General features: G+C 37.6%; 2 protein-coding genes across 4 annotated transcripts in view; one reads left to right on the forward strand and one right to left on the reverse strand.

Annotated features, from left to right (window-relative positions):
- The window catches only part of LOC105340962 (uncharacterized), a 34,236-nt gene extending 26,864 nt beyond the window's left edge, over nt 1-7,372 (forward strand). The window contains exons 44-50 of the mRNA XM_020072450.3: nt 843-942; nt 1,598-1,836; nt 2,203-2,377; nt 2,701-2,961; nt 3,292-3,471; nt 6,384-6,596; nt 6,933-7,372. Of these exons, the coding sequence (XP_019928009.3) occupies nt 843-942; nt 1,598-1,836; nt 2,203-2,377; nt 2,701-2,961; nt 3,292-3,471; nt 6,384-6,596; nt 6,933-7,162 (1,398 nt within the window). The 3' untranslated portion in view covers nt 7,163-7,372. The remainder of the gene's footprint in view (nt 1-842; nt 943-1,597; nt 1,837-2,202; nt 2,378-2,700; nt 2,962-3,291; nt 3,472-6,383; nt 6,597-6,932) is intronic.
- Nucleotides 7,373-8,347: 975 nt separating this feature from the next.
- On the reverse strand, nt 8,348-18,703 carry LOC105340928 (transmembrane protease serine 3). 3 transcript variants are annotated; one of them, XM_034445982.2, is made up of 16 exons: nt 18,427-18,703; nt 17,963-18,045; nt 17,223-17,379; nt 16,426-16,845; nt 16,199-16,309; nt 15,862-15,966; nt 15,677-15,781; nt 15,349-15,453; nt 15,046-15,156; nt 14,645-14,783; nt 12,073-12,180; nt 11,834-11,883; nt 11,234-11,405; nt 10,608-10,909; nt 9,884-10,032; nt 8,348-9,581 (listed from the first exon to the last, which is right to left on the reverse strand). In XM_034445982.2, the coding sequence occupies exons 3-16, from the start codon at nt 17,362-17,364 to the stop codon at nt 9,408-9,410; spliced, it is 2,193 nt and encodes a 730-aa protein (XP_034301873.2). In that variant the 5' UTR covers nt 17,365-17,379; nt 17,963-18,045; nt 18,427-18,703; the 3' UTR covers nt 8,348-9,407. The 3 variants fall into 3 exon arrangements, with proteins under 3 accessions (XP_034301873.2, XP_034301871.2, XP_034301875.2); XM_034445980.2 differs by lacking the exon at nt 17,963-18,045 and having other exon boundaries at nt 18,427-18,702; XM_034445984.2 differs by lacking the exons at nt 8,348-9,581; nt 17,963-18,045 and having other exon boundaries at nt 9,913-10,049.

Genomic DNA, 18,703 nt, shown 5'->3' on the forward strand with positions numbered 1-18,703 from the left:
ATAGAGAAAATCTTTAAAAATCTTCTTTTTAAAGACTATTTGGCCAGAAAAGCTTAAACTTGTGTAGAGGCATAGGAATATATAGAGAAAATCTTTAAAAATATTCTGGGAAAGTTTTCAGTCCAAAACTCAGTACTTAGTGTGAAAGCACAGGTTATGCAGGTTTAAGTTTGATGAAACCATGATTCCCTAGAGAAAAGTGGGGCCACAAAGTGGGGGGGGGGGTATATAGGAATAGAGAAAAATCTTCTTACAGGTACAACAACAAAAGGGGCTTGGTATTTACCAAAAAAAAGAGGTAGATAAAAATTGGCAGATTTTCATTTTTTTTTAGCAAGATGTACTGCACTTAGTTGTCAAGATATTTTGATACTGTAATGTTAATTTGATCAGAATTAAAGCAATTGTTGCTCAGGTGAGCGATGTGGCCCCTGGGCCTCTTGTTATATTGTTAATTTATGACTGGTAAGTTAAAAACTTGGATCGACTTTCATGCTGCTGTTTGTCCAATCAGGACATGAATAGTATTTGAAATTTGAAAAAATCAGGCTGATTCTGGTAAATTTTGTTAATTTTTTGGTTCTTATTACTTATAAGATTAATCATATTAAAAACCAATGAAATTACAGCACTACCAGTATTTCTCATAAAAATTGATGCAACCCTCGTCAGATTATCAAAAAAAATGAAATCTGTTGTATTTATTTAAACTTTTTAAGCAGTGAAAGAGTTCTTATTAAAATATCTATGGTATGTGTTGAAACACTTAAAAAAAATTATCAAAAATGTCAGGAGTTTGGTATACAGAAAGTAACAACTAACAGAACACAATGATGTTTCAGACAATGTGTGGGAGGATCTATGGTTACCAGCACAACGCAGGAAGCTGGGACGACATGGGCTGCGACAACAAGGCGCCATTCATCTGTGAAACAATGAGAAGTATATATGATCCATCACAAATTCTGTTTACTTATCATATATATTTGTTTGGCATGCTGTAAAAGTGGTTATTTACGTGTTGGGGGATTTACACTAGTTACGCGATAAGCTTAAAACCGCTTATTTAAACTTAAAATTTAGTAAAAGAACTCAAAACGTTTGTGTGGTAAATGACACATCCACGTATTTAGTACCCACGCATATTGTTTGACTTAAAAAAACACGTAATTTACCCCCAGCGTAAATAACCACTTTTACAGTTAATAAAAAATAAATGTACCCGGTACCATCATTTGCTCAACAAAAAGTATTCATCATATGGACCTTGACCTTTCACAAGCAATTCAGGTGTTGAAATCAATTAATTTTTTAATGTCTTGATAGGGTATACAGATAAAATTTTGCCTTAACCTTTCACATTTTCGTCATTCATCTTTTTTACAAAGAAAATTTGAAATAAGTTATACATGAATATCTCTTTGAAGACAATTTTTTTAGTCAAATTAAGATCAGAATAAGATTGTTTACAAGTATGATTTGGCAGAGATAGCATAGGGTGAAACTGATCTTATATGTTATAAATGTTTGGTATTTGATCTTATATCAAGGTCAATATTTGAGGTTACCAACACTTAGTTCTGTGTTTTGTTATCAGAAACCTACATCACTACTCCAGAGCCCATACCTAACCCCTGTAACAGCAAGCAGGGCTTTAAGCCATTTGGCAATAGCTGCTTTAAGTTTGTGACCAGCCCCAAATCCTGGACTGATGCCAGTAAGTACTGTAGCAACCAGGGGGCCTTCCTGGTCACCATCTCCAGTGAGTTTGAGCAGGCCTTCATCCGACTGATGGTCGACGGAACCCAGACCTGGACCGGACTCAACGATATCAAGGTCACACAAAACTCCTTTATCATTTTTTTTTGTTGGATTCAGGTTCTGCTTGAAGTAGCATATTGCACTGTTGCAATATTTATTTCATAATCAGGCACCTGTTTTGTTTGTTTGTTAAAACTGATTGTGGTTCAGAAGGGTAGTCACTATATTTTATGCAAAAACAAGTGCTTGTGTTGTAATAATTATTTTTACATCTATTGAATATTTTCTCTCTTCTTTTTTAAGCAGGTTACGTAATTTTTTCTGCAATGATCGCTGCCTTCATACTGGCATGAATCACAAAAGAAAGCATTTATTATATGTATAAGATAATTGTTTGAATAATGCATAGATTGATAGTTGTGCCTTGATTCTCTTTTCCAGAGCTCCGGCACCTACACATGGATGAACACCGTGTGGCCGGTGATCTACACATCCTGGGGGGCGGGGCAGCCCAGCGTGAGTGCCGGGGCCTGTGTCAGTGTGAACAGCACCACCGGCAAATGGCAGACAACCAACTGTACCCAGAGTCTGGCCTTTGTCTGTAAAATCACCTCAGGTATGGTCCTGTCTACATAGTACAATGTACTGTACATACAGTGTTATTTCGGGATGATCCATTTTGCAATTTTTTCACAATCACTGTGTTATTAAAAAAATATATGGGTAATTTAATATATTGTCTAATATAATTCACTGTCACAATGTCATGGTAATTCATTTCCATATGTATTGTGTCTGGTAATTCATTGTCAATGAAATGCCACACTGTCACTATTCAGCTTTTATAGATATATAGTTTAATAACGATAAATCATTCCATGGAATAACTATTGATGGTTAATTGACATAAAGGACTAGAAAACCCGCTTTGTTTTACAGACAACCCTCCCGTGACTCCCCCGGCACCCAACAACCAGTGCTATGGATCTGATTGGATACTGAACGGCAGCAAGTGCTTGCTCTTCCGTCCAAATGATTTCAAGACGTACCTGGATGCCACCCTGGAGTGCCAGCTCCACCACGCCTCACTGGTGTCTATCCACAGCATATACCAGAACCAGTTTCTGCTACAAACCATCAAGGCTAAATACTCTGTACAGATAGGGTCAATCTGGGTCGGACTTCACAAATCCTCCGCGTGTAAGCAACTTCAGATCATGTTCTTTGGGTGGTATTTATGGAGTTCTTTTATAGGTCAATGGTTTGCAATTTCAATTTATCACTGAATGTAAAGTTAGAGAGATAGTTATTTGTTGATCATTACATTACACATGTAGATCATTTATAAAGATGTATAAATATAAATTGTTCTTCAACACGTATATGCAATTTTTTTTAATAAAATCATGGGAAATGAAATACAAGTAGAATTCTAATTGTTAAGTCAGAGAGTCAGTATAAATGTAAAATTAGAAATTAAAGGGTAAGAAGACATTATTTCAATAAAATGAGAACAACTTTTTGCCACAGCTGGGTTTGGGTGGTCTGACAAGAGTCCTACTAACTTCTTAAACTGGGACCAGAACCAGCCGTCATCACATGACCAGTGGGGAAACGATGAGAACTGTGCAGAGATTTACACTTGGAATGGAAAGTGGAATGACCAGGATTGCACTCAGAAACGTGGCTACATTTGTCAGAGAAACCCAGGTACAAAATGGGTCATTTTGTGGCTTGTGGGGGAGGGGTTAATGGTCAGTCAATAACCTACTTACAGTACATGGAGGCCCCATTCCTGGAATCCAAGTATATATGTACAAGGTTCTTGAAGGACAGGGGAAGACTTTTCTTTATCAAACCAGGTTATCATGGGATAAAAATAAACAAGATTGAAATTAATCTATTATGCACATCTGTACACGTATTTTTTTCCTTTCAATTTATGGTTAAAAAAGAAATAAGAATTCATTGAACACATTTCAGGCATGCCTTAAGGACTAACTTTTACAGAAATCATTTTTGATAATTAACAGTTTTATAAAAAGATACATGCAGCTATTGTAGTGATTTACCCCAGTAAGTCCCAGGGAGTTGCTGTAGTGATTTATCCCAGTAAGTCCCAGTTACTGTAGTGATTTATCCCAGTAAGTCCCAGGGAGTTGCTGTAGTGATTTATCCCAGTAAGTACCAGGGAGTTACTGTAGTGATTTATCCCAGAAAGTCTCAGGGAATAAATGTAGTGATTTACCCCAGTAAGTACCAGGGAGTTACTGTAGTGATTTATCCCAGTAAGTACCGGGGAGTTACTGAAGTGATTTATCCCAGTAAGTACTGGGAACTTACTGTAGTGATTTACCCCAGTAAGTCCCGGGGAGTTACTGTAGTGATTTACCCCAGTAAGTCCCAGGGAGTTGCTGTAGTGATTTATCCCAGTAAGTACCGGGGAGATACTGTAGTGATTAATCCCAGTAAGTACCGGGGAGTTACTGTAGTGATTTATTCCAGTATGTCCCAGGGAGTTAATGTAGTGATTTACCCCAGTAAGTCCCAGGGAGTTACTGAAGTGATTTATCCCAGTAAGTACCGGGAATTTACTGTAGTGATTTACCCCAGTAAGTCCACAGGAGTTACTGTAGTGATTTACCCCAGTAAGTCCCAGGGAGTTGCTGTAGTGATTTATCCCAGTAAGTACCGGGGAGATACTGTAGTGATTAATCCCAGTAAGTACCAGGGAGTTACTGTAGTGATTTACCTCAGTAAGTCCTGGGGAGTTGCTGTAGTGATTTATCCCAGTAAGTACCAGGGAGTTACTGTAGTGATTTATTCCAGTATGTCCCAGGGAGTTAATGTAGTGATTTACCCCAGTAAGTACCAGGGAGTTACTGTAGTGATTTATCCCAGTAAGTCCCAGGGAGTTGCTGTAGTGATTTATCCCAGTAAGTCCCAGGGAGTTACTTTAGAGATTTACCCCAGTAAGTCCCAGGGAGTTGCTGTAGTGATTTATCCCAGTAAGTCCCAGTTACTGTAGTGATTTATACCAGTAAGTACCGGGGAGTTACTGTAGTGATTTATCCCAGTAAGTCCCGGTTACTGTTGTGATTTATACCAGTAAGTACCGGGGAGTTGCTGTAGTGATTTACCGCAGTAAGTCCCAGGGAGTTACTGTAGTGATTTATCCCAGTAGGTACCGGGGAGTTACTGTAGTGATTTATCCCAGTAAGTCCCAAGGATTTGCTGTAGTGATTTACCCCAGTAAGTCCCAGGGAGTTGCTGTAGTGATTTATCCCAGTAAGTACCGGGGAGTTACTGTAGTGATTTATCCCAGTAAGTTCCAAGGATTTGCTGTAGTGATTTATCGAAGTAAGTACCAGGGAGTTACTGTAGTGATTTACCCCAGTAAGTCCCAGGGAGTTGCTGTAGTGATTTATCCCAGTAAGTCCCAGGGAGTTGCTGTAGTGATTTATCCCAGTAAGTACCGGGGAGTTACTGTAGTGATTTACCCCAGTAAGTCCCAGTTACTGTAGTGATTTATATCAGTAAGTTTCGGGGAGTTACTGTAGTGATTTACCCTAGTAAGTCCCAGGGAGTTGCTGTAGTGATTTACCCCAGTAAGTCCCAGGGAGTTGCTGTAGTGATTTATCCCAGCAAGTCCCAGGGAGTTGCTGTAGTGATTTATCCCAGTAAGTCCCAGGCATTAATGTAGTGATTTACCCCAGTAAGTCCCAGGGAGTTACTGTAGTGATTTACCCCAGTAAGTCCCAGGGAGTTACTGTAGTAATTTACCCCAGTAAGTCCCAGGTAGTTACTGTAGTGATTTACCCCAGTAAGTCCCAAGGATTTGCTGTAGTGATTTATCGAAGTATTAAGTTCCAGGGAGTTAATGGAGTGATTTATCCCAGTAAGTCCCAGGGAGTTGCTGTAGTGATTTACCCCAGTAAGTCCCAGGGAGTTACTGTAGTGATTTACACCAGTAAGAACCAGGGAGTTACTGTAGTGATTTATCCTAGTAAGTCCCAGGGAGTTAATGTAGTGATTTACCCCAGCAAGTCCCAGGGAGTTGCTGTAGTGATTTATCCCAGTAAGTCCCAGGCATTAATGTAGTGATTTACCCCAGTAAGTCCCAGGGAGTTACTGTAGTGATTTACCCCAGTAAGTCCCAGGGAGTTACTGTAGTAATTTACCCCAGTAAGTCCCAGGTAGTTACTGTAGTGATTTACCCCAGTAAGTCCCAAGGATTTGCTGTAGTGATTTATCGAAGTACTAAGTTCCAGGGAGTTAATGGAGTGATTTATCCCAGTAAGTCCCAGGGAGTTGCTGTAGTGATTTACCCCAGTAAGTCCCAGGGAGTTACTGTAGTGATTTACACCAGTAAGAACCAGGGAGTTACTGTAGTGATTTATCCTAGTAAGTCCCAGGGAGTTAATGTAGTGATTTACCCCAGTAAGTCACAGGGAGTTACTGTAGTGATTTATCCCAGTAAGTACAGTGCATTAATGTAGTGATTTATCCCAGTAATCACTTATTAGGTAAGCATTGTACCATAGGACTCATTTTATTACAAAATCATTAACAGAAGCACAGAGCAATGTTAAAGTGACATAGTGTTATTATCTTTTGTCCAGTGGTGGATGTGAACCCCCAGACATTGCCCCCAGGAAGTAACTTCTCCTTCCCCTCCCCCAGTGGACCCATATTGCCACCCTCCCCTCCAATTATGTCCACCCCCAGGCTAGGCAGTACCCAGGGAGCCAGCACCACCAACAGGCCAGGAGGCACCACTTTTACTGCCCCTCCTATCCAAACTCCGAAGGCGTATACAGGACCTAGTCAAGCAGGTAAGTACCATCCAAGTGTCACTTTGTAAAAATCTACTGTTGTAAATGATTTCAATCTTATATTTTTTAAAATTTTGTATCTATGTGGCATAGTTTTTTTTTGAAGACCCACTCTAAACTAAGTTCTGATAGAACTAAAGGATATAAATGTTTACTAATGTTATTTTTAAACTACTGTATACAATCTTTGATTTTGACACCCAGTTTATTCAAATTCATATAATTAACACTGAATATCATTATTTACCCAACAAAATGTATGAGATTAAGGGTAATAATACATGCCTTTTGGATATGTTAATTTATTGGTCATACTAAATTAAACACTGTATTAAGGAGCATCTAAAGGCAGTGGTGGATCCAAAGCTCTAAGTGGCGGCGGTATTGCGGGGATCTTGATTGCGGCGATTATTGTCACCATTGCTGTGATAGCCATGCTGGTCATTTTCAAAAGGAGGCAGAATGGCGGGGGAGCAGCTCTCGGCTTCGAGAATACCACATACAGTTACAATTCAGAACAGGACAATGGGAAGCTACATCTAAACAGTCATGAAACCGAGTCATAGACTCAAAGTTTGTGTCAAACATGGACGCAGCGACTGAAGACTCTTTGTTGTCACGGCAACTGGACTGTGACAAAAGGATTATTACTTGTCATTTTTTTCATTGTTCACTATAAATACTAAGTATTTAACAATTATTATTTAACAAAGGTGCAATATATTTATCATAACTTCCCAAGAACTGTACATAATTAATAAACTAAGTGATGTGTATAGTGCCTCTAGTCGTTTTTCCCTTAAGAATTAGGGTATAGACCAATCAAAAGGCAGGAAAAGAGAATAGAGAATCAGTTAAAAGGAAGATAAAAGTTTTTGAAAGAGACTACCAAGTGAAAGCACCTGTGGTCCATAAATGATCAACAGCTGGGTAAAGGAAAATACTTGCCCATATAATTATAAATGTACCTCAAAAGGATTTGAAAGTCCTAACCATTAACTCTATGAGTTTGTCTCCCTATCTTTAATCAAGTATTTTTGCTTACATATCCTAAATCCAAGGATATCTTGAATGTTTGTCTTTTAGTCCAATGAGGTTTGACTCTATGTCCAAACTGTTGAATATGAATAAGGGATCAGCGACCTCCCAGAGGACATTAGGTACAGGTCAGTGACCTCCCAGTGGACATTAGGTACAGGTCAGTGAGTGACCTCCCAGAGGACATTAGGTACAGGTCAGTGAGTGACCTCCCAGAGGACATTAGGTACAGGTCAGTGAGTGACCTCCCAGAGGACATTAGGTACAGGTCAGTGAGAGGACATTAGGTACAGGTCAGTGAGTGACCTCCCAGAGGACATTAGGTACAGGTCAGTGAGAGGACATTAGGTACAGGTCAGTGAGTGACCTCCCAGAGGACATTAGGTACAGGTCAGTGAGTGACCTCCCAGAGGACATTAGGTACAGGTCAGTGAGTGCTTTACTGTAACTACGACTCTCTAATGAACCATTTCCATTTGTTGGTTATTCTATTTAATCAACAAAGAATTTCCATTTGTTGGTTATTCTATTTAATCAACAAAGAATTTCCATTTGTTGGGTATTCGATGTAATCAACAAAGAATTTCCATTTGTTGGGTATTCGATGTAATCAACAAAGAATTTCCATTTGTTGGGTATTCTATTTAATCAACAAAGAATTTCCATTTGTTGGGTATTCGATGTAATCAACAAATACAAAATACAGCTCTAAAAGAAATAAAACAATCTGTTTAATATTCTATAAAACAAAAACACTTACATTTATAAATATCTTGCACACATTATATTTTTAAAAATATCATAAAATGACGGTGCACCTGATACAAATAAAATTCATATCAAAATATAAAGATGGCTTTTGTAAAATATACTTTTCTACAAACCTAATTGTAGTGATAGAATTGAACACCAGAATGAATGATGAATACCAAAATAACAATGCTAACCAAAACTGGATTGTACAGTTTCTGCAATATGCAAATTATGAAATTGTAAATTGTCCTAAATCATTTTGTACTTATGAGGCCAGCATTAATAATATGTCGTAATCAGAGCCAAATTTTCATGGTGGGTGGGTAGGTACCTCTTTTTTCAAAATTTTCTTGCAACTGATAATGTGATAAACTATTTATTTTTTTGATATTGAGAAAGCTGAACAAATTCAATATTGATTTATTCAAAAACATAGTCCAAATGTGTTTTTAATATTACATGGACAATCAATTTTCTAAAACTACATTAAACAAACTTGTACTGATAAATTGCACTAGTATATTTTCTAAGCTTATGGTGAATACTGGACTATTCTTATTAGTTCCGACTATCTCTGATAATAATAAGGGTCATGTATATCGCATGTACTGATAAATGTGTAATCCAAAACTAAGTGATGCAGGTGTCGATTTCTCCTGACTAACAGTATGGCTTAATTATGTACAGGTCGATGATTCTTCGTTAATACATACATGTAACTATAACAGTATAAAATGATAAAACATACAAGATATGAATTTGATAGAAAGGTACACAAAGATTTTAATGAAGTAATAGCAATATTAAGACAAACTCTACATACTGCTTGAATCAATATTGTGTTTCTGTCCTGCTTTGAATCATTTATGGTGGTAGGTAATTGAGGTCAATGTCACACTGTTAGGCAGTGTTCCCTGCCTCCCAGGTGTAGCAATCACCCGACCCTGATATACCACCCTAGCTTACAGCAAATGCACAACAGACCAATATAAGAAATGTGGTGGATCTAGGAATTGAACATCATCCATATGTAAACATGGTCTGTCTAATCCATGGGAAGGTGGCGTTCACACTGGTGAAGCGGAGAGCCCGGGGGGAGGGGACGCCACACTGAGCCCCGCCGCTGGACATGATGCCCTCCACGCTCCACTGACCGAGGTGGTTCACGCACATCAGGCCACCCCCACTGTCCCCCTGTACAAGTGAAAGAGACGAGGGTGAAAGAAACAAGAAAAGCAATGCACTGACTGGTCTCAGCAGTGAAACGATATAGTTTAAAGTACATGTACTTTTACTTCTTACTCTTAGGTACCTTAAGACAGACAATTAGTCTTAAAGAGTTCACATTCCCCCATAATACCCCTTAAATAAATAAATACATGGCAGAAATAGAGTACTGACAAAAGATTTCCCAAGCCAAAAGTGATGAATTTTTTTTTTGGTAAAGATAGGAGGAACACATGATCACCCTCCACATATAGTGGTACTAGACTTACCCGACATCCAGACATCATGCCTGCAGTGTAGCCGGCACACAGGGTGAAGTTTGTGTTGACGCTGGCTTCTGACGGTAAGGTATTATTCCTACAAGCCTCCTCCCCCCACACACGGAGCTTGACTTCTCTCAAATACTCCACTGTTGTGTCTGTTAATACATGTACACTGTTTACAGTGTAATTTAAATGTAAAACTAACTGGTATGTTTTAAATGCTGTTGTCAATAAATAAATAAAATTTAAAATCAAATGTCCCATCTGGTGAGAGAAAAAAACATCAACTAAAAACATATTATATTAATTAAGAGTGTATGATATTTTGCAGAAATTTAGTTTTCAACAAGTTAGTGTAGATTTTGTTTAGCCCATTTGTGTATTTATATTTTTATACGATATGTGTGTGACATTTGGAAGCTGTGTACCACCAAAACAGATTACAAAAATACAGATTAACAAGTGGCTAATGTATCAGTATTAATTCTAATGGCTACATTAATACTGTAACGGGATGGGAGAAATAATGATGGACCAGACTGGGATTCGAACCCGGGCCCCCTGAATCTCTAGTCAGGTGCTCTACCAACTGAGCTATCTGGCGCCGGTATTCGAACCAGTCTGACCGTCACAATACAATGGATACAAGTTGTCTTTTTTTGACGTTCACTTCAGATGAACAATTTTTTGATGATTTTCCTTTTATTTGCAATAAAAAAGATAACACTACCGTGATTAGGTTCGATGTTTCCCCAGCCGGCGAGGAAGCAGGTACTTGTTACCTGCAAATTCTGGGACGATGAGAGACAGATGGGCTGAATGACAGAGGTGAAGGTCACTGGTCTCTCTAACTGAATGAGGGCAATGTCCCAGTAAATTGTCCCCTCACCTGTCCACTTCATGTCAGGGTGGTGGAGAATCTTGACTGCACGCAATAGCACTGATTCTCTGTCCAGGTCACGTGAGCGTTTAATTGAACCCAGAAGGACTTGGATGTAGTTAGGTGTGTGGGTGTAATTGTAAACCCCTGTCCTGAAGGAAACACAAACTTCTGAACCAATATGTCAAACTGAATAATAGCGATAAGCTAGAGATAAGTGTTACAAAAAAAGAAATATGATTCCACTAATAAACTTTAGATACTCTCCCTATCTCAGATAGTATCTGTATTTGGTATCGAGTAGAGAGAGTTCTGTGTACTCTTGTGTGTCTGTTGCTGGTTTTGGGATTTTGATGCTTTTAACAAACTTTTCATTTTGTGCATAAACATGTATTATAGATATTTGCTTTTTTTTTTAATGCACTCTTCATATACAAAGATTTGACAACTCATGGCAGTAATAAAACCTGACTTACACAGCCATGCAGTGTCCTGCGGTGAGGACCCAGCGAGGACTAATGAGGACACCACTACAGATAGGCTTCCCCAGGTAGGACAGGGATACCACCCATGGCCAGCGCCCTCTAGTGACCAGGTCTCCGCCCGAGATAAATGGAACCAGGAGGCCAGGGCTCCTCCTCCCACACTCTGAGAAAATTGACCCGTGTCAAACATTAGATGTGTTCTTATGAGAAAGTTTTCACTGATGCAATAACCTTGGTACTATAAGTTAGCAGTTAATACCAGTATGACATGAAGTTTTTGATTACAATGTCACAATGACAAAACAATCAAAGTTGAAATAAGGGTTGATATCTTCCTCAATATTTTTTCAAAATGCTACACTATGAAGTAACTTTCTACTAGAGTGTTAAAATGTTAGTGGTAATAAAAATATATGTGTACTTATATGTTGTGTAACCAAAAATAAATAAATAAATTGCTACATAACATACCAAATTTATTCAAAATCACAATCTAAAGAAACCAGGCATGCAATTAAAAACATTAATATGGTGTCCATTAGCTACAAAAAGTGAAAGAGATTATCTAGCATACAGGTGTGCTTTGTGTACCTTTTGGCATGCAGGTGATCTCAACAGTCCTGTTTGATTGACAGGTGAGGCTGGTCAAACATAAAACACAGAATCTGAGCATGGCAGACTGGTCAGTGAACAGGGTTAGTACACAGACAGACATACATGTAACAGCTCTTGAAATGCTTCCAGTGGTGTTAATGACAAGAATCAAATTATGTCAAACAAACTTTAAAAAGCACAGAATTCTTCTCTGACAGGGAACATAAAAAAATTACCTGGTCTGGAGATGTGGGAGGATTGTCTGTGTGTCTGTCTGGTAGTCAATCAGCTCCAAATACTGAACGGCATCCAACTTACTAGAGGTCAGGGTCCTCGCCGATTCCCTGTTTAACACAGAGAAATGACAAACATTCACCAGGGTATTGACAACATTTACCAGGGTATAGACAAACATTTCCCAGAGTTTTGACAACATTTACCAGGGTATTGACAAACATTTACCAGGGTATAGACAAACATTTACCAGAGTTTTGACAACATTTACCAGGGTATTGACAACATTTATCAGGGTATTGACAACATTTACCAGGGTATTGACAAACATTTTCCAGGGTAACGACAAACATTTATCAGGGTATTGACAACATTTACCAGAGTACTGACAACATTTACCAGGGTATTGACAAACATTTACCAGAGTTTTGACAACATTTACCAGGATATTGACAACATTTATCAGGGTATTGACAACATTTATCAGGGTATTGACAACATTTACCAGGGTATTGACAACATTTATCAGGGTATTGATAACATTTACCAGGGTATTGATAACATTTACCAGAGTACTGACAACATTTACCAGGGTATTGACAAACATTTTCCAGGGTAACGACAAACATTTATCAGGGTATTGACAACATTTACCAGAGTACTGACAACATTTACCAGGGTATTGACAAACATTTATCAGAGTTTTGACAACATTTACCAGGATATTGACAACATTTACCAGGGTATTGACAACATTTATCAGGGTATTGACAACATTTACCAGGGTATTGACAACATTTACCAGGTTATTGACAAACATTTATCAGGGTATTGACAACATTTACCAGAGTACTGACAACTTTTACCAGGGTATTGACAAACATTTACCAGTGTATTGACAACATTTACCAGGGTACTGACAACATTTACCAGGGTATTGACAACATTTACCAGGGCATTGATAACTTTTACCAGGGTATTGACAAAATTTATCAGGGTATTGGCAACATTTATCCGGGTATTGACAAACATTTTCCAGGGTATAGACAAACATTTATCAGGGTATTGACAAACATTCACCAGGGTATTGACAAAACTTACCAGGGTATTGACAACATTTACCAGAGTACTGACACGTTTACCAGGGTACTGACAAACATTTACCAGTATATTGACAAACATTTACCAGTATATTGACAACATTTACCAGGGTACTGACAACATTTACCAGGGTATTGACAAACATTTACCAGGGTATTGACAACATTTACCAGGGCACTGACAACATTTCCAGGGTATTGACAACATTTACCAGGGTTTTGATAACATTTACCAGGGTTTTAACAAACATTTACCAGGGTATTGATAACATTTACCAGGGTATTGATAACTTTTACCAGGGTATTGACAAAATTTATCAGGGTATTGGCAACATTTACCAGGGTATTGACAACATTTACCAGGGTATTGACAAACATTTACCAGGATATTGACAACATTTACCAGGGTATTGACAACATTTACAAGGATATTGACAACATTTACCAGTATATTGACAAACATTTACCAGTATATTGACAACATTTACCAGGGTACTGACAACATTTACCAGGGTACTGACAAACATTTACCAGGGTATTGACAACATTTACCAGGGCACTGACAACATTTTCCAGGGTATTGACAACATTTACCAGGGTTTTGATAACATTTACCAGGTTTTTAACAAACATTTACCAGGGTTCTGACAACATCTACCAGGGTTTTGATAACATTTACCAGGGTACTGACAACATTTACCTGGGTTTTAATAACATTTACCAGGGTTTTGACAAACATTTACCAGTGTATTGATAACATTTACCTGGGTATTGACAAACATTTACCAGGGTATTGACAAACATTTACCAGGGTACTGACAACATTTACCAGGGTATTGATAACATTTACCAGGGTATTGACAACATTTACCAGGGTATTGATAACTTTTACCAGGGCACTGACAAACATTAACCAGGGTACTAAAACCATTTACCAGGGTATTGACAACATTTACCAGGGTATTGATAACTTTTACCAGGGCACTGACAAACATTAACCAGGGTACTAAAACCATTTACCAGGGTATTGACAACATTTACCAGGGTATAGACAAACATTTACCAGTGTATTGACAACATTTACCAGGGTACTGACAACATCTACTAGGGTATAGACAACATTTACAATGGTACTGACAACATTGACCAGGGTACTGACAACATTGACCAGGGTACTGACAACATTGACCAGGGTATAGACAAACTGACAACAGAGTCCCTACCCCTTCCATGTACGGTAATAAGGTAACCAACTTTTATTTGCCTGCGATAAATTTTCACAAGGTTTGCGAGAGCCTCTCTGTTGCAAATATTTCTTACTGTGAACCATCCCTTGTCCTGTGGTTGTAATATCAAAGTGGTTTTGATAAGGCTTGATCATGAAAATTAGTTGCTTTGAAGGTAATTCCCAAAATAAAGTCATCTGAAATAAAAGTTGGTTTACAATAAATTGTACAGCGCTGAATCTTTTTACCCATGTCCCAAACTCCTGCACACAGTGTCACTATGACGGGGGTTCCAGTTTGTGCTACATACAGGATAGACAAAGTTGCTTCCCCTGAAGCTCCCCACAAGTATCCCGCTTGAGGTGGTCAGGTTATTCACAAGGGTAACTATAAATTAAAAATAAAAGCAATGATTAAATGTTGTAGTAAAATGACTCTACTTAGTAAGGTACAGAAAAGTTGAACTGAAATATAGTAACTTATGGTTGTAATAAACCACCAGGGACAAGTACATGTAATTTTGATTTGTTATACATAATTCAATACATGTATATCAGATCATTTTACCGGTATATTACAAATATAAGGAGCAGTTTGCTAAAACTGTAGTTCACTGTTACAGATCAACAGACAGACAGATCCTTCTTACAACACTGCTTTTCCTCCTCCCCCCGGGGACAGTCTTGGAGCCCATCACACACCATGGTCTCACTGATACAGCTGTAGTCTCCACACACATACTGGTCACCGCCACACTTGTCTGAGACATACAAAGTTAACCTTATTTAAATCTAGATCTTATTATATTTGAACATCCTTAAATTTGTTTTTATTACATAGAAGGAAATGTTGAAAGCACCATTTGCAATAAGAGTTTGATTACTTTACTTTATTTTGTTGTCAGGCAATCAGAGATTGTGTTAATTGTTGAATTGAGTAATCTGGGACTTACCACAGCCAATCTCATCTGTACTGCAGTCACTGAATCCGTCACAGATCCAGTCTGTGCGGATACACTTCCCGTCACCACACATCGTCTCCAGACCGGCCAGACAGCCTGGGGTAGAAGAAACAGCTCACGAGATTTACAGAGAGTGTAAATATTACCAAACAACCAAGATAATTGAGGTTAACGTGTGTAACGAAGTCTAAGATCATAAATAAGTTAAATCAATGATGTTGATTAACAGATACTAGTACTTAAGAAATTGTGCAAGTCCTGTGAAATTCCTCATGGATGAAACCCAGATAAAACTCTTAATATCAGAATGGTAGCTTACTGCAATTCCTCTCATCACTGTTGTCATAACAATTGTCAATCCCGTTACACCACTGATCTGTGGAGATCCACACCCCATTGTCACACTGGAACTTGGTATCTGAAGCTGTACAAACCAATAATGCTTTTACCCTTTCAATAAACAAACAAAAGCAATCTTTTCTTTTTCTGTGAATATTCTTTTACCACAATTGACTTCATCACTGAGATCGGGACAGTCCACCACACCATTACAGAGGGGGAACCAGCTCCATAGACACAGCCCTGAGTCACACTGAACGCCCACACAGTCTGGAAAAAAAAGCTCAATGTTACCTCTGATATTTCTAGGATTTTTTTTTTTTTATTATTGACCTGGTAAACAATGAACACCCAAGTAATCTAAAAAGTCAGCTTAAAGATTAATTCCAATTTCACCTCAATCATTTCTATCAATTTTTCTTTGTTTTGTTTATCCCACTTAATCTGAATAATTTGTTTATCCGATCTCTGCCCAAAAAATTGTTTATATTTGTTGAGTTACCTGGACAGTTCTCTTCATCAGATTTGTCCCGACATTCCTGATAGCGATTACATCGAAAGTTTTTTTGGACGCATTCTCCACTGTGGCAAGTAAAATCGGATTCAGAACACGCTAAGAAAAAGACATGAATGAAATGGGATTCAAAATGGATACAACTGTTTGACTTACATCTCCTTCTCACAAACAGATAATTTATATACACATAATTATATAGTCCCAAAGCATACCTGGTAAGGTAACGGGAGCAGCAATTGTTGTATTGACCAAACTACTGGACAAAACAGGGGAGTAGAAAGAGGATAACACATCTGAGGAAAAATCTATAGATGATGTATGGAAGACAGGAGAAGTCCAAGACTTCTCCGAGATAGACATGACTGAGGATAACATCTGTAGAAGGGTTGAAGTTGCTGAAGCCATGATTGTCGATGAATACATCATCATTGCTGAGGAATTGTGTACAGGACGAGTGCTGACTTCAGAGGGTTTTATTGGAGAACTTGAGATCTGTATGGAGGCAGATGTTGCATCTGTGGACACAGAAGGAGCAAAGGAGGAAGATGGTTGAATGAGGGACAACAAACTGCTCCTTGTCTTTGAACTCAAGGCACCATAATCTGTGTCAACTCTGGGCTGTTTCTTAGGTTCTACAGTAAAGAATTGGTAACAGTCAAAAATTAGGAATATGGTAAGGAAGTCGCATTTGTGTAATTTTGACCACTCTTCAATTAAACACATGTATATTGATTTCAGAACTCTTAAGACAAGTTTAATAAATTCTAAAGTATAAGTTTTAATTTTGAAAAATTTTGAAAATGGTTTCCTTGTCAAAAAATGCGAATGAAGCAATTAACTATAGTGATGATTTTGACAGTTTTGGTGTCATCAATGCATTTATCTATAGTACAAGTCAACAAGAAAGGTAAAGCTCTGTCTAAAAGGTGGTCAAACATTATCCTATAGATATATCATTTTATAACAATTATGTTACTAATATTTTGTAAGGTTTCGAGCATAATGTTACCATTATTAGTCAAAATAACAGAAAGGGCTGTGCAGATGAAGATGCAGGCAATCACAAAACAGATGATGGATATTACAAGAAAACTTCTGTTGGCTGGTTTTTGGTGTAGGGGGTCTGTGACAGAAAATTGCTGAACTGTCATTATGGTGGCCCATATCTGCAACATGAAGATTAATTAAATAACTGGTTAATCTTTTTTTCAGCTTTATTTAGCTTCTTGTTTGTTTAATACCATAATCTAGAAGACAAAAAGATTTCATGATATTTACCTCAACTATATTCTGTCCTCAATTATTATTGATATTCATAAATATCTCTGGGTTCAAATGATGTTCATTCAATGATATGAAAAAATCCAAAGATTTCTCCTTCAAAACACCCCATCTAGCTTGTTGGATATCAGTACACATATAAAATTAAAAAGTCTATGGGGATTTTGCATTGCAATCCACATGAAGTACCCAGGTGATAACATTGAAAATTTGTGTAAGGTGTCCAGAATACTTCCAAATGGAAAAAAGATGAAAATTTCCCATTATAAATCTACTAAGAAAATTGTTTTCGTTGTTGTAAGTTTCTCAAGTTAAGTACTAATGATGTGTCACTGAAGAAATTTTGGATTTTTTCCCCTTTATTGATTTAAGGTAGAATAACACATCATGCGCAAAATGGCTGACCACTGATCGAAACAACATTTTATTTTATTAAAAGGATTTTATTGACGATAACATGTTACTTACTCCAAAGCCGAGTGGATAAAGTGTCGGGCTTGTGATTCGTACATCCCAAGTTCGAATCCTGAAGGGGCTTTTGTTGTTACTTACTGAATTGAATTTTTTAGATATTCATTTTTTATCCCCAAACAGGAAATTTTTCGCTTATTTAACATATGTATAGTTTATTATCTTTCATATTAATCAAATAATTTAATGTTAATTTGATTTTTTCCAGGTGTGTTATTCCACCTTAAGTTGTACTTATTGACAGGAATGATTTTCATTAAAAAATCGTCAAAAAGTGACGGGAAAAAAATTGGGATAGACTATAATATAATAGACTAATTGTTTTTGTCCGACTATAAGAACATGCACAGTAAAAAAAATACGGACAAAAAATAAAAATAAAAATTTAAAAAGTTTTTTTTTTCAAACATTCAAATCAATTAACAGTAAATATAGTAATTAACACTGTTCAGTTCTCTTACCTTTTGGGTGTCACCATTTACATGACAAAAATTCCTGTCGAAAACGTGTATTTGACATAGTCAGGTAACACAACATGATGTACATCATAACATGGTCCCCAAACTGACCTCCACTTGCTCACGTGACCGTCTACTGCCCTTGACAAACTCTAGATCGTCGAGTCAGATCCCTGACCATCGATAAATACATAAAACTTTAGCACTAACATACACAAATCACCAATGATCAACTAAACAACGATTTTTACATCTTTTATTCAAACAGGAAGCAAGATTT

The sequence above is a fragment of the Magallana gigas genome, chromosome 2 (genome assembly GCF_963853765.1).
Source record: "Magallana gigas chromosome 2, xbMagGiga1.1, whole genome shotgun sequence".
NCBI lineage: Eukaryota > Metazoa > Mollusca > Bivalvia > Ostreida > Ostreidae > Magallana > Magallana gigas.